The sequence below is a fragment of the Phyllobates terribilis genome, unplaced genomic scaffold (assembly GCF_046119375.1).
Source record: "Phyllobates terribilis strain yellow unplaced genomic scaffold, ASM4611937v1 Scaffold_8__6_contigs__length_399053987, whole genome shotgun sequence".
Classification (NCBI taxonomy): domain Eukaryota; kingdom Metazoa; phylum Chordata; class Amphibia; order Anura; family Dendrobatidae; genus Phyllobates; species Phyllobates terribilis.
In genome coordinates, this window is record NW_027362768.1 from 36094017 (window position 1) to 36108775 (window position 14759).

General features: G+C 43.2%; 1 protein-coding gene across 3 annotated transcripts in view; it reads left to right on the forward strand.

Annotated features, from left to right (window-relative positions):
• KCNT2 (potassium sodium-activated channel subfamily T member 2) overlaps window positions 1–14759 on the forward strand; it is a 1642055-nt gene that overhangs the window by 632016 nt on the left and 995280 nt on the right. For all 3 annotated transcript variants that reach the window (XM_073642937.1, XM_073642939.1, XM_073642938.1), the window contains exon 2: window positions 1673–1752. In XM_073642937.1, coding sequence (XP_073499038.1) covers window positions 1673–1752 — 80 coding nt within the window. The remainder of the gene's footprint in view (window positions 1–1672; window positions 1753–14759) is intronic.

A 14759-nucleotide genomic window follows, 5' to 3' on the forward strand; every position in this document is an offset into this window, starting at 1 on the left:
CCTAGAACTACTGAAAGTAGTCATTTTGACTCCTTGCTTGTTTTCGTTTATTTTTAGAGTTTCATTTGTGGTTATTTATTAATAATTATATTTTTTGTAATGTATTATTATTGTGAGATCCAACAGTAATGCTTTTGATTGTTTTTTTTCTGCTTTTCTTATTTTTCTACAGAAAATAACAATAATTATAATAGACGTTTTTCAAACATTTTTTTTTATTCAAGTGCACACATATAAACAACAACTGAAGAACAAAAAGCAGAGAAAATGTAGGTGGAGGAGCATAAAAATGAAAATATGGCGCAGAATTCACCTTCTAAACATTTGGTGTAACTTCATTACCACATGGTCAGCTAAACGGTCCTCAGCACGGCGTGTGTCATCTTTGCCTAGATAAGGGAAGCCATTTGCCAGATATTTGCTCCTCTTATCAACAGCTAGCCAATATTTGTGGCCATATTTATCTGGTTTGGAAGGCATGTACTGCGTGAATGGACACCTAGTTTTGCTTGGGAAAAGTTGCTCATCCACCGTTATGTATGGGCCAGGTTTGTAACACGCAATACAATTTTCAATAAACCTGTCCCACACAGTAGAAAATAGAGCAAACTTGTCCATTTGCAGTCTCTCCGATCGAGTAGATTTCTCATCAAATCTGAGAAACCTCATAATTTCAACAAAGCGGTCCCTAGACATTGTCGCTTTGCAAAACGGTATTCCCCAGTCATTACACCAAATACTGCTAATCGAGTGACGGTTCGTGCCAGATATTCCACGAGCATAGAATATCGCAATGAATGCATCTAGCTCCTCATCAGATAGAGTAAACTGTAAATTATTGTTCCTGCATGCTTCTGCAAGCGTACAGTTCTTTATATGTGTCAATATATATGAATCAAAAAATAAACGCCACAGTAATACAAGCAGGTAAAACACAAGGAAAATGTGAAAAGTTGACATGTAAATTGAACTACATCTATATGAACATCAGGGTAAATAAGACAGAGTGAAAAAATTATGCACAAAACTTTATAGCAACATTTGGTGACAAAAGGACCTCAAAATATAGTAGGGAGTCAAAATGACTCCCTTCAGTAGTTCTTGGTAAATTTTGAAAAAAACGCGCAAATTTTTCACCAAAATTATTTATTCTCACAAAATCTTTTTTCACATCATATTTGAGGAAAAGTCACCGAGTTTCAAGCCGGAATTCTGAAAAATGTAGTCACAGAAGAGAAATAAAAAACGAAAGGAGTCAAAATGACTCCATCAGTAGTTCTAGTGTTAATCTTCACCTTGCTTAACTGTTTACAATAACAGTAATTTTGACCAGGGGTGCCCAAACATTTACATGCCACTGTATTTCAAAGTTTCTTATTTTCACGTCTATTATTCTATTACTCTTTAAAATGAAAATCTATGTTATAGCCTAACTGTGGCTATCCACCCTTACTGGCATGTGTTGTATATGTATGATATTTTATGATTTTGATGTAAACTATTTTAAAATGTAAAAGTCAAGTTATTTAGCAGCCACAGAAATTGCTGTACTAATTTTTCTAGTAAATGTGGTACAGAATGACAGCCAGATATTAGGAAATATGTTGTATTATGCCATATGTTTCCCACCAGGCTACTAATTAACATAGTTTAATATCTGCTTTCTTTGCAGAGTTCAAGTAGAATTTTATGTAAATGAGAACACTTTCAAAGAAAGACTGAAACTTTTCTTCATTAAAAACCAAAGATCAAGTAAGTTACCTTGAATGATTTTGAATGAAAAATGTTACGGTACAGCTGCTTTCCATAGTTTTAGAGTTAGTAATAAAGAAAGAAATTTACTGGACCAACTACAGCTTCTAATGTAGATGGTGGTTGCATAGAGTTTCAAGGCTTTTTGGCCTGCTAACTAAATTGAATACATAATGGCAAGTTCATGTTATAAACTTGACTTTTGGTGGACAAAGCTTTTCGGAAGCTTTTTGACTGGTGATTTGAAAGGTAGACGCAGACGGAAGTGATTGGGTCCTGATTGTCTAAGCAACTGTAATACTAGAAAGCTACACTGGCGTTGTATGCTTGCAAAGACAGTCAACATTCACTCCTGCTTGTATTTGCTAGCATAATTTTAAAACTTCTCGAAGGACATGCAGGATAACATGTAAACCTCAGAACAGTTAAAGGTTTTATTTTTACCATAATGAACTCTATGCCATTACGAGAATAAAATTTATAAGGACATGCAGCGAAAAATCACTGTTGTAGCTCCTGCATTCAGGATCACTGTAGAATTCATGACCCCATTATCTTTGCAAAATGCCATCACTTTGTAACCACAGTATACTTTTTAAACTCTGTACCGTACAGTGGATCATAGTAATTTTATTCAAGTAACAGCAATCCATAACATAGCACGTTTGGAGGGGGCTGCGCAGTAGGGAGGCCCTATTCAGATGGTGACCTCATTTAGTGAACATCGAGTGTGTGTTGTGATGCTTGCACACTGAAAACAACTCAGATAGCACTGGCAGAAAGGAATAAATATCAGTAGCAACAATGAGTTAAGATGGGATGGTCAATGTGTAAAGAAGAGATATAGCTGTCGGCACCCCTTCCAAAGACCTTTGTATTAATGTAATGCATTGACCTGTTTTTTATGTCGTTTAATCTACTTTGAGGCCTATGACAGTCAGTTAGACTGCGGACAGGGTTAACTATTGGGCCAGCTTGTGATGGATGAGTTAGATGGGCATAGAAACTGAGTGTTATGCACATGTGGTATTAAACACTGGGATAAAGGATCTAACTATGAAAAAGCTGCACAAACCCCACCAGGTTCCTGTTCAGACTATAGTATCCAGTAATGCAGGCCTTAGCGGCTTCAGCATGACCTGAATAAACCCTGAATGTAAAAACTCGAGAAGACAACTCTTTCTGGACTCCCTTAAAGGCCATCGAGTGTGTCACATACCACCTAAGGAATCGAGGGAGAGTGCAGGGTAAGAAAAAACTCCAACAGTACACTTATCCAACTGGCTTAGATTTTCAGAAGTAGAACTAGAACTCCAAGCAGAATCCACTAAAGAGTGTCACCAGCAGAAAAGACCAGCAGAGGGTCAGAGGGTGGGTTTAAATAGTAGCACCTACAGTGTGATAGGACAGGCTAGATAACAAATGAAAAACACATGTTCGAAAAGAATGGACAAAGACAAAAGGTATTTAGCAACAGAACCTGCCATGGCTCAGTGGACAGAGACACCGATAGAAGAACACAGGATCGCTGGATCGAATCCCAAGACATGACAATGAGTTAATGTTTTTTTTAGCAGAGATGGAGTGAAATTACTGAAGGAGTAGGCAGTTTTGATATTGAGGGAAAAAGCCACAAGTGGAGAGTGTAGATTACTCTAAAGGAATTAAAGTTAGCATGCTCAAGACCAAAGTAATCTGCTAGCAATTGTTTCTCACTTCTTTAGACCTGAGACCAATGTTTCTCAGGCTTGGTTTACTTATAGTCATTTTGAAGTGTTACCCTATTGGGTCCTCCTTACATACACTACTGTTCAAAAGTTTGGTGTCAGCCAGACAATTTTGTGTTTTCCATGAAAACTCATACTTTTATTCATCAAATGAGTTGCAAAATGATTAGAAAATATAGTCCAGACATTGACAAGGTTAGAAATAATGATTTTTATTTGAAAGAATAATTTTCTCCTTCAAACTTTGCTTTCGTCAAAGAATGCTCCCTTTGCAGAATTTACAGCATTGCAGACCTTTGGCATTCTAGCTGTTAATTTGCATGAGATAATCTTGAGAAATTTCTCCCCATGCTTCCTGAAGCCCCTCTCACAAGTTGGATTGGCTTGATGGGCACTTTTTGCGTACCATACAGTCAAGCTGCTCCCACAACAGCTCAATGGGGGTGAGATCTGGTGATTGCGCTGGTCACTCCATTACAGAGAGAATACCTGCTTCTTCCCTAAATAGTTCATGCATAATTTGGAGGTGTGCTTTGAGTCATTGTCCTGTTGTAGGATGAAATTGGCTCCAATCAAGCGCTATCCACAGAGTATGGCATGACGTTGCAAAATGGAGTGATAGCCTTCCTAATTCAAAATCCCATTTACCTTGTACAAATCTCCCACTTTACCAGCACCAAAGCAACCCCAGACCATCACATTACCTCCACCATGCTTGACAGATGGCGTCAGGCACTCTTCCAGCATCTTTTCAGTTGTTCTTCGTCTCACAAATGTTCTTCTGTGTGATCCAAACACCTCAAACTTTGATTCGTCTGTCCATAAAACTTTTTTCCAGTCTTCCTCTGTCCAATGTCTGTGCTCTTTTGCCCATATTAATCATTTCCTTTTATTAGTCAGTCTCAGATATGGCTTTTTCTTTGCCACTTTGCCCTGAAGGCTAGCATCCCAGAGTCACCTCTTCACTGTAGACATTGACACTGGCGTTTTGCGTGTACTATTTAATGAAGCTGCCAGTTAGGGAGCTGTGAGGCGTCGATTGACTCTAATGTACTTGTCTTGTTGCTCAGTTGTGCAGCGGGGCCTCCCACTTCTCTTTCTACTCTGGTTAGAGCCTGTTTGTGCTCTCCTCTGAAGGGAGTAGTTCACACCGCTGTAGGAAATCTTCAGTTTCTTGGCAATTTCTTTGATGGAATAGCCTTCATTTCTAAGAACAAGAATAGACTGTCGAGTTTCACAAGAAAGTTCTCTTTTTCTGGCAATTTTGAGAGTTTCATAGAACAAACAAATGTAATGCTCCAGATTCTCAACTAGCTCAACACGGAAGGTCTATTTTATAGCTTCTCAAATCAGCCAAACTGTTTCCAGCTGAGCTAACATACTTGTGCAAGGGTTTTCTAGGGTTTTCTAAATGTCCATTAGCCTTCTTACACAGTTAGCAAACACAATGTAGCATTAAAACACTGGAGTGGTGGTTCTTGGAAATGGTCCTCTATACACCTATGTAGATATTGCAATAAAAACAAGATGTTTGCAGCTAGAATAGTCATTTACCACATTAACAATGTATAGAGTATATTTCTTATTCATTTAATGTTAGCTTCATTGAAAAAAAATGTGCTTTTCCTTCAAAAATAATGAAATTTCTAAATGACCCAAAACTTTTGAATGGTAGTGTATATTTGGCATTGCTGCATTTATCAAAAGTCTGTTCTATCAAACTATAAAATAAATTAATCCGATCAGTAAATTATATAACGAGAAAAAAAATTGAACACTAGAACTGCAATTTCTTTAGGCACGGCAACATTGCAATAAAATTAAATAAGTGGCAGTCAAAACTTGGTATCAGTATCAACATCAGTCAAAAATAAGGCCTCAGCTAGTCCCATATCCAAAAAATTGAAAGCGTTACAGGTTTCAAATAATGGTAACACAAGCAATTTTTTTTCTACAAAATTCCGACTTTGTTTTCACCACTTAAAAAGAACTGTACATGTTTGGTATCTGCATAATTATACTGACCTGTAGAATTATATTACCAGGTTGGTTTTACCATATATAGAACTTGGTAAATTAAAAAGAAAAAAAGAACAATTTTAAAATTACAGTTTTCTGCAATTTCAATGCTTTTGGAATTTTTTTCCCGCTTTATAGTTCACATGATAAAATGAGTGGTGTCACTCGTCAGCACAAACAAAAACCCTCAAAAGGCTATATGGAAGGAAAAATAAAAAAGCTATGGCTCTTGGAAAAAAAAACCCTAAAAAAATGGTAAATCGACTGGGGGTGAAGAGGTTACCGCTAACACAACCTTATAAATGTCAAAATAACCTTACCATATGTACAGGTATTAACTGATGGTAAGAAATGCCAACTTAATTTGATAACATACTGAAAAAAAAGACTTCTTAGGCTTTTTAATTGTAAAAACAGTACAAAAATTATCCCTTTTTGAGGGGGTAGATGCTTTCCTTGCAGATTTTTATACTCAGGAGGTGCACTTGGAAAAAACATGGATTTTTCACACGGAGGGTTGAAAAAATTGGACCTATTTGAGGAGTATCAAGAACCTTTCTTCTTTGCTAAATAAAGAAGCAAAAGCTTTTTAACAATCCTTCCAAAAATTTTCTTTGTTTTGGAATCATGAACATGTTTTCTGTTTAAATAGCAAAGAATAAATGACTTCTTAAAGCCATTAAAAAATGATGTCTAGAGGTTTGCCATTTTATAAATGAAGAAACAATATTCTCAAAAATGATTAATTTATTTAAGGAACAGAAACAGGTTTAGAAGTGAAATGAAGTGAGTAATGGTTTCTACATTAGAGGTAAGTGCACATTGAGTTTTTTGCTGAGTTTCTGGAATGGAAACTCCAAGCATTGAAGAATTTCAAGGATTAGGAGAGTTTCTACTACAAAATCTCCTTAAAAAAGTTAGTGTGATGGTAAAAAGATGGAAGTTGTGCCCACGTTCCCGCTTGTGCTGTGATGTGATGCATTATAATGTTTTACATTGTTATGTGATGCATTATAATGTTTTACATTGTTATGTGATAGACTTGTGTTCTACCCAACAACAGGTACTGAGAAGGTATAGATAGAGTTAAGACTTAGGACTAGCCCAGAGAAGGAAAATCTATGTAGCAAAATCAGAGAGGACTTCCTGGTAGTAAGTCAGGCAGGGCCTAGCTTGCATCTAGAGCAAACCTTCGGTCTGATTAATTAGCAGAGCCTCATGATGTGGGTGTCCCTGACATGAGTGGAGATCAAAGCAGGGAATAGGAAGATTCATAGTAGAGAAAGGATAAGTGATAGAAGGACAAAGTAGCAGTACAGAACCGAGTTCGCCAAACAGGCCAGCACGGAACAGGGAACGTGAGATGAAGAGATTGCCCCGGGCGGTATTTACAAGGCCTCAGCAAGCAAAGAAGTTTAAGTAACGGCCATAGTGGCAAACTAGTTCCCCTAAGAGAAAAGAGGAAACGCGGGATGAAGTACAGGACTCTCACTGCTGGATTGAGTATAATTCTGGATTGCCGTGAAAGCAAAGGAACTTAGGGATAGAAGCAAGTAAGCCTGGAGAGGTATAGAGACAATGTATGAAAATGTTCCATGTTTTAAAGGAAACATTCGTGAAGTTATGCTCTCGCTATCTATTGTATATAGTTCACACCAAGTTAATATTAAGCAAAAGACTGTTTATTTATACGTGGTGGTCTCTCATTGAACTCTGTAACAACTGGTCCAGGCCATCCAAATTCAATGGCATCATTTGACCTGCAAGGGCGTAGTGCCCCCGTAGCTAATGTACACACATCCAGCCAGGAGCCCCATTTTCATGTAGCATGCCGGGGCATGAAACACAAGTGCCACACCTAAGGTTACCGCCTCACGCCATGTTATACTTGGCGTAGATGGCAGGATCGAGTCTCTTACCAGTAAGAATGAATGGATGCGGGAAGAGTCGAGCTGCATGGTGGATGGCAAAAATTACGTGGTCTAAAATGCCTCCGAGTACAAACTTTGAAATGGTGACTAGTGGTACAGTACAAGAAGAAGGTCCTGCCCATCGTTAGAAGACACAAAATGGAAGAACCATCCAGCCCTCCAGAAGTTTCACCTACCAAAGGGAATGATTTAACTGTAAATGACAGCCCGCAGTATGAGGTGCCCGCCCAAGTAAAGTAAAGTGGAAGGAGAAGGTCCACCCAGGGTGGTATGATGAACAAAAATGGGTGGAGGGATCAACAAAATGGGATGGTGCGCCCAAGAAGACCCCACCCAGTGAAAGGTGGAATAATGACATGGGACACCGAGTGGCGAGGAGGTCAGTGTCATTTGTTGGCGAGGAGTGGAGTGAGTAGTATTACACAGTGATGGAGTGGAAGCTTTGCAGTTAGCATGCAGTTCGGTGGAGGAAGAGGACGCGGTCACTTGCTACAGTTGATGGAGCCGGTGGAGCGAGAGTTGATAAGTGACACTATGAGGAACTGATCGCACGCATAGCAGGCGGTATGATGATGCCGCATGGGAAAGTACCGTGTATGACAGTGTCAACCCATGTTCTGGACTGCCATTGGACTGGAAACTCTCAATGCCTGTGACCTGACGGTAAAGTGGGACCAGGTGATCTGGCGGAGAAGGCCACCTGGGTCCCAAAAAGAGCGCAAACAGCAGGACCAGAGACCAAAGTGGAAACTCTCAATTCAGCCTTGATTGTGGCCCGAGGAATGGCCTTGAAATACAGTGGAAAAAATAAGTATTTGATACACTGCCAATTTTGCAAGTTTCTCCACCTACAAAGAATGCAGCTGTCTGTAATTTTGATGGTAGGTACACTTCAAATATTAGAGACAGAATCTTAAAAAAAATCCAGAAAATCAAATTGTAGGATTTTTACATACTTAATTAGCATTTTATTGCATGAAATAAGTATTGACTACAATGGAAAAACAGAACTTAATGTTTCATATAGAAACCTTTGTTTGCAATTACAGAGGCCAGACATTTCCTGTAGTTCTTGACCAAGTTTGCACGCACTGCAGCAGGGATTTTGTCCCACTTTTCCATACAGATCTTATCCAGATATTTCAGGTTACGATGCTGTCTCTGTGCAACATTGAATTTCAGCTCCCTCCAAAGATTTTCTATTGGGTTCAAGTCTGAAGACTGGCTAGGCCACTCCAGGACCGTGAAATGCTTCTTACAGAGCCACTCCTTAGTTGCCTTGGCTGTCTGTTTCGGGTCATTGTCATGCTGTAAGACCCAGCCACAACCCATCTTTTATGCTCCTTCTGAAGGAGATTGTTGGCCACAATTTAACATTATATGACCCCATCAATCCTCCCTTCAATACGGTACAGTTTTCCTGTCCCATTTGCAGAAAAGCAGCACCAAAGTTTGATGTTTCAACCACCATGCTTCATGGTTGGGATGGTGTTCTTGGAGTTGTACTCATCCTTCTTCTTCCTCCAAGCATGACGAGCGGCGTTGATACCAGAAAGTGCTATTTTGGTCTCATCTGACCACATGACCTTCTTCCATGCCTCCTTAAAATCATAAAATCATCCAGATAATCATTGGCGAATGTCAAACGGGCCACGACATGTGTTGGCATGAGCAGGGGGACCTTGCGTCCCCTGAAGGATTTTAAGCCATGATGACGTAGTGTGTTACTAATGGTAATGTTTCAGACTGTGGTTCCAGCTCTCTTCAGGTCATTGACCAGGTCCTCCCATGTAATTTTGGGCTGATTCCTGACCTTTCTCAGAATCATCCTTACCACAAGAGGCGAGATCTTGCATGGAGTCCCAGACAGAGGAGGATTGACAATCATCTTGTGTTTCTTCCATTTTCTAATAATTATGCCAACAGTTGTTGCTTTCTCACCAAGTTGCATGCCTATTCCCCTGTAGCCCATCCCAGCCTTGTGCAAGTCTACAAATTTGTCCCTGGTGTCCTTAGGCAGCTCTTTTGTCTTGGCCATGGTGGAGAAGTTGCAGTGTGATTGAATTAGTGTTTGGACAGTTGTCTTTTATACAGGTAACAAGTTCAAACAGGTGCAATAAATACAGTTAATGAGAGTAGAGTAGGAGGGCTTCTTAAATAAAAACTAACAGGTCAGATTGATCCAGAATTCTTGCTGGTTGGTGATGTTTGTCACACTTAAATGTTTCAGATCACAAAACAAATTTAAATATTAAGAGAAAGAAAGCAAAAGTAAACACAAAATGCAGTTTTTAAATGATGGTCTTTAGTTTTAAGGGGAAAGGAAATCCAACCAACAGGGCCTTGTTCATCTCTCTCCCCCGCCCTTCCCCCCTTCCCCTCCCCCCCCCCCACCCCTTCCCTCCCGGAAGCTGAGTTCAATTCCCTAGCCACACACAGGCCTGATTACTGTCACACCTGCTCTCAATCAAGAAATCACTTAAATAGGACCTGCATGACATATTGAAGTAGAACAAAAGATCCTCAAAAGCTAGACATCATGCCGAGATTCAAAGAAATTCAGTAACAAATGAGAAACTAAGAAATTGAGATCTATCTCTCTGGAAGAGGTTATAAAGCCATTTATAAACCTTTGGGACTCCAGCAAACAACAGTGAAAGCCATCATCCACAAATGGCGAAAACAGAATAGTAGTGAACCTTCGAAGGAGTGGCCGACCGACCAAAATTTCTATAATAGCGCATCGACGACTCATCCAAGAGGTCACAAAATACCCCACAGCAACTTCCAAACAACTGTAGACCTCACTTGCCTCATTTAAGATCAATGTTCATGACTTCCCCATAAGAAAGAGACTGGGCAAAAATGGCATGCATGGCAGAGTTCCAAGACAAAAACAACTGCTGAGCTAAAAGAACATAAAGGCTCATCTCAGTTTTTCCAGAAAATGTCTTGATGATCGCCAAGACTTTTGGGAGAATACTGTCACCCACAGTGTAGGAAAGACAAAGTACAACATGAAGGGAGCCCAGACATTAGGGAAAGGGGGAGTGAAGACCTCCTTGGCTGATCTAATATCACCCTGTTTCCCCTACCATCCCTATATTGGTTTCTCTACAATCGCCGAGCAGGAAACCTAAGCCCTGTAAATCCCTAGAGCTAGGCCCTGGATAAGGAAGGGGGGATGAGCACTGGTCAATCCCCACTATAAGCTAAAGACAACAAGGGAGACAAACACAAGGGGAAGAAGCTTAGCTTGAGCCGACTTCAGAGAGATTACACCAAACGTCTTCGAAGCACCAGAGAGGGAGTAAGCAGACTCCAATAGCTCTGCACCTTCACAAGGGAACATGTGAATATTGCGGACTCCTCCCTGTAGCAAACTGAAAGTTTTCAAACACCCAAGCCAGGGTGTCAATCAGAGTAGCAGGGAGGTAGCCGCTGGGTCCTAAAGTAATACAGATTTAAGAAAGTGTCTGCAATGCCAAACGAAGAGATCTTCTGCAGCAAACTGCAGAGCGACTGTCTGTCACAGCCGACACATCCGTGACAAATACTTTGTGGACTGAAGAGACAAAAGTTTAAGTTATTGGAAGGTGTATGTGACGCGCCCCCTGGGCCGTGTGTGCACGTGTGTGGGATACCCGGAGCCGGGTCTCTGGGGGTTGTAGTCTCTGTGGCGGCGACCCGGTCCCGTGGCTCAGGGTGGTCAAACCAGTGGCAGTCTTTTATGGGTTTTAGGTTAATTGTCCGACTGCGCCACCCGTGGATTGCGGTCAGGGTGTACCGCCGCTGCGAGGCAGACCGCTGAGGCTGGTGTAGTATGCCCAGCAGAGAATGGGATGACTCCCCACGGGAGGAGTATAGCCTCAGGGCAATGAATGTGGATGATGAGAGTGATAGTGCACGAGCGCAACAGGAACAACTCAGAGTCTTTGCAGTGCAGTTCAGGGTCTTTACTGATGATAATAAGGCAGACCCTCCCAGGAGTACTGGCTAGCATAAGAGGCCTGGTCAGTCTACGAGCAAGCAGGAGCTCCCGTGGCCAGGTGGAGTTGTAGGCCTCCCCGCTTGTCTGCACTCTTCCTGGCTACCTTGCTATAAGCGGGTTATAGTAGCCCACGTCCCTGAGTGTACCGTGTAGTGCTCACCCGTATGGCTGGTGACTTGGGGCCTTCTGTTAGCCTCCGCTCCTCGATGGCGGTGCTGGTCCCTTGCTTGTGATTGAGCCTCCGGGCATCTATGGCCATAGGACCTGAAATCCCCTGCCGGCTGGTTTCTGCTGTTGGACTTAGAGATCCTTACAGCCTCGGACTCCGGTGTCCGGTTCTTAGATTCTTCTGCCAGGGCGAGCTCTGCTTAGCTCCAGCCCCTGGGCTTCAGCTCCTGTTCCTACAGAGCTCCTGCTGTTTCTTTCCCTGTGTCTGCTTGTTCTCTCCTAACCCCGCCCCAGACCCAGTCTATAAGGGTGGATTCCTCCCCTCCCAGGACTGGGCAGGAGGTGTTGCATGCTTAAGGGCTCCTGACCAGGAAACCTCCCACTTGCTCTCAGACATAATATTTCTATTACTGTGGTAACCAGACCCCTGGGGTGCCACATTCCCACCTAGTAAATTTTAGTACTCCGGGACTAAACACATTTTTAAGAAAACACAAATACAGGGTATAACAATAGCATAACATTTGTACTAGAACATTTTGTCTTTAAGGTCACGGCACTTCCGTAACCGGGTGTCCATATCACCCAAGGTGAAGTTTTTTAGAACAGAGTAGGGGACCTGTCAAAAGCAAACCCCAAATGTTGGCCCTGGGCATGGCTGCAAGGCTGAGGCTAGCTACTTTGGGCCACAAGGAGGCCACGCCAGACAGGTTTTTCTCTTCAGCGGCCATCTTCGCAAAAGGTACAAGGTGCAACTATTTACAATATAGTTCCGGTTACTCAGCGTCCTTAACCTGTCAGTCCAAATAAACCTGAAGGGTAACTAGAGAAACATAATTAATAAACGGGCAACAAATATAAACCATTTTCAACATTTGCAGTTTACACGTAAATTCACATTACTGTTTAGATTCTCCAGCGAGCGGGCATCTGTCCTCTAGTGTTCCTGGTGGACCTACGTAACTCACTATCTGGTTCTGCACTACAGGGTGTGGGAGGTGTTGTGGGTAGGCCTGGCAGCTTTCTGCATACTCTTTGGCTTACTAGGGGCACGGCAGGCTTACTACTAGCAGAGGGTTGATTCTCCTGGGCTGCTGGTATGGATTCTTCTGACACTCCCTGTTCTTCTGTAGGCCCTTGAGGGGCTGGCTGGAGAAAGGTGAGGACGGGTACCACGACTGCGTTGTTAATTTGAGTCCAGGACCGGGGAAAGTCTCCGAGTATGGTACTGATCATTTCTTACCTTTCCTCTGCGGGTTGAGGGTTCTCTTGATCTTCGTCAGGGCTTTGCAGCTGCTCGGGACACTTTTTCAGGTGGTCTCTGGAAACAATGGCTGTGGTTTCTCCTCCATCCTTACTGATTATGCAGACTTTTGAATTTTCATGGCTTGAGGGCAATACTGTGTACGGGTCCTTCTCCCACTGGTCGTCCAACTTGTGGAGCCGCCTCTTTCTCTTCAAGACCTGCTCTCCAGGTACCAGGGGAACAGCGGGAGCGTGCTGGTTATAAGTCTTCTCTTGCCTTTCTCTTGCTTGAGACAGACTTCGCTCGACGCTCTCCTGTACTCTCCGATACTGCTGCTGCCGTTCTGTATCCCAGTCAGCCTCTGGCGAGGAGTCCTCAGGTGTCAGGACTCCCATATCCAGGTCAGTAGGCAGCTTACCAGGTCTTGCTCTCATTAGGTAAGCCGGGGTACAGTTGGTGGAACCTACGGGGATGTGATTATACAAGTCCATCAGATCAGGCAGTTTTTCAGGCCACAGACTTCGTTCTTCCAGGGGCAACATTTTTAGCAAGTCTATCACCACCTGGTTCTTTTTCTCACGTAGTCCGTTGGTCTGAGGGTGATAGGGCATTGTTCTTATCTTCCTGCAGCCATACAGATTGCAGAACTCTTGGAAGACCTCCGCTTCGAAGGCTGGACCTTGGTCAGTCAACACTTGCTCCGGATACCCGTGTGGATGGCAGAAGTGCTGCTGGAAGGCTCTAGCTGCTGTTTGAGCCGTTAAGTCCTTGATAGGGACCACCACCAGGAACCGGGAGTAGTGATCTACGATGGTGAGGGCGTAGACGTACCCAGATTTGCTGGGAGCCAGTTTCACATGGTCCAGGGCTACCAGTTCCAGTGGCTGCCTGGTGATGATGGGCTGCAGGGGAGTCTTCTGGCTGGCGCGGTCCTTCCTTCTTAGGTTGCAAGGGCCACAGTCTCTACACCACCTCTCGATGGCTCCTCTCATGCCTACCCAGTAGAACCGTCCACGCAACAGGAACTCCAGCTTCTTCCATCCGAAGTGTCCTGCTCCGTCGTGGCATGCCTCCAGAACCATAGCCGCGTCTCGTCTTGGGACCACTACCTGCCAGGTCAGCTCATGTGTTCTAGAGTTGACCATTCTCCGGCACAGCTTCTCCTTGTAAAGAAACAGTTTACTTTTCTCCTTCCACAGTTGCTTAGTCTCCTCCGGAGCGTCTGGGTCAAGACGGGCATCAGCCTGTGTCAGCATTTCCTTCACCAGACGGACTGTGGGATCACTGTCTTGTGTCTCCGCCCAGCTGTAGTGGGATAAGGGATTGAACATAGCAGAGCGCCTGTCCCTTACACGGTGGGAATACAGAGTAATCCCATGACGGTGGAACGCAGGGAGTTCGACTTCTTCCAGTTCTTCTGGATCTTCCCCTACGTCCGGTAAGTTTGGCACTCTGGACAGGGCATCCGCGTTGGCATTTGAGCGTCCCGCCCGGTATTTGATGGTGAATTCATAGTTGGACAGGCGGGCCATCCATCTCTGCTCCAGGGCACCAAGTCTTGCAGTGTCCAGGTGTGTCAACGGGTTGTTATCCGTGTACACGGTGAACTTGGAAGAGGCAAGGTAATGCTTGAAACATTCGGTCACTGCCCACAACACTGCCAGGAACTCTAGCTTGAATGAGCTATAATTCTCAGGGTTTCTCTCTGTGGGCCGTAGTTTTCGGCTGGCTTAAGCGATTACCCGTTCTTTCCCCTGCTAGATCTGGGACAGTACGGCTCCTAGCCCGATGTTGCTCGCGTCCGTGTGGAGGATAACGGGCTGGCCGTAGTCAGGGTATGCCAGGATTTTATCTCCCGAGAGGGCCATCTTCAGCTGGCAGAAGGACTCCTCTTCCAGCTTTTCCCACCTGAAGGGCGGCTTCTG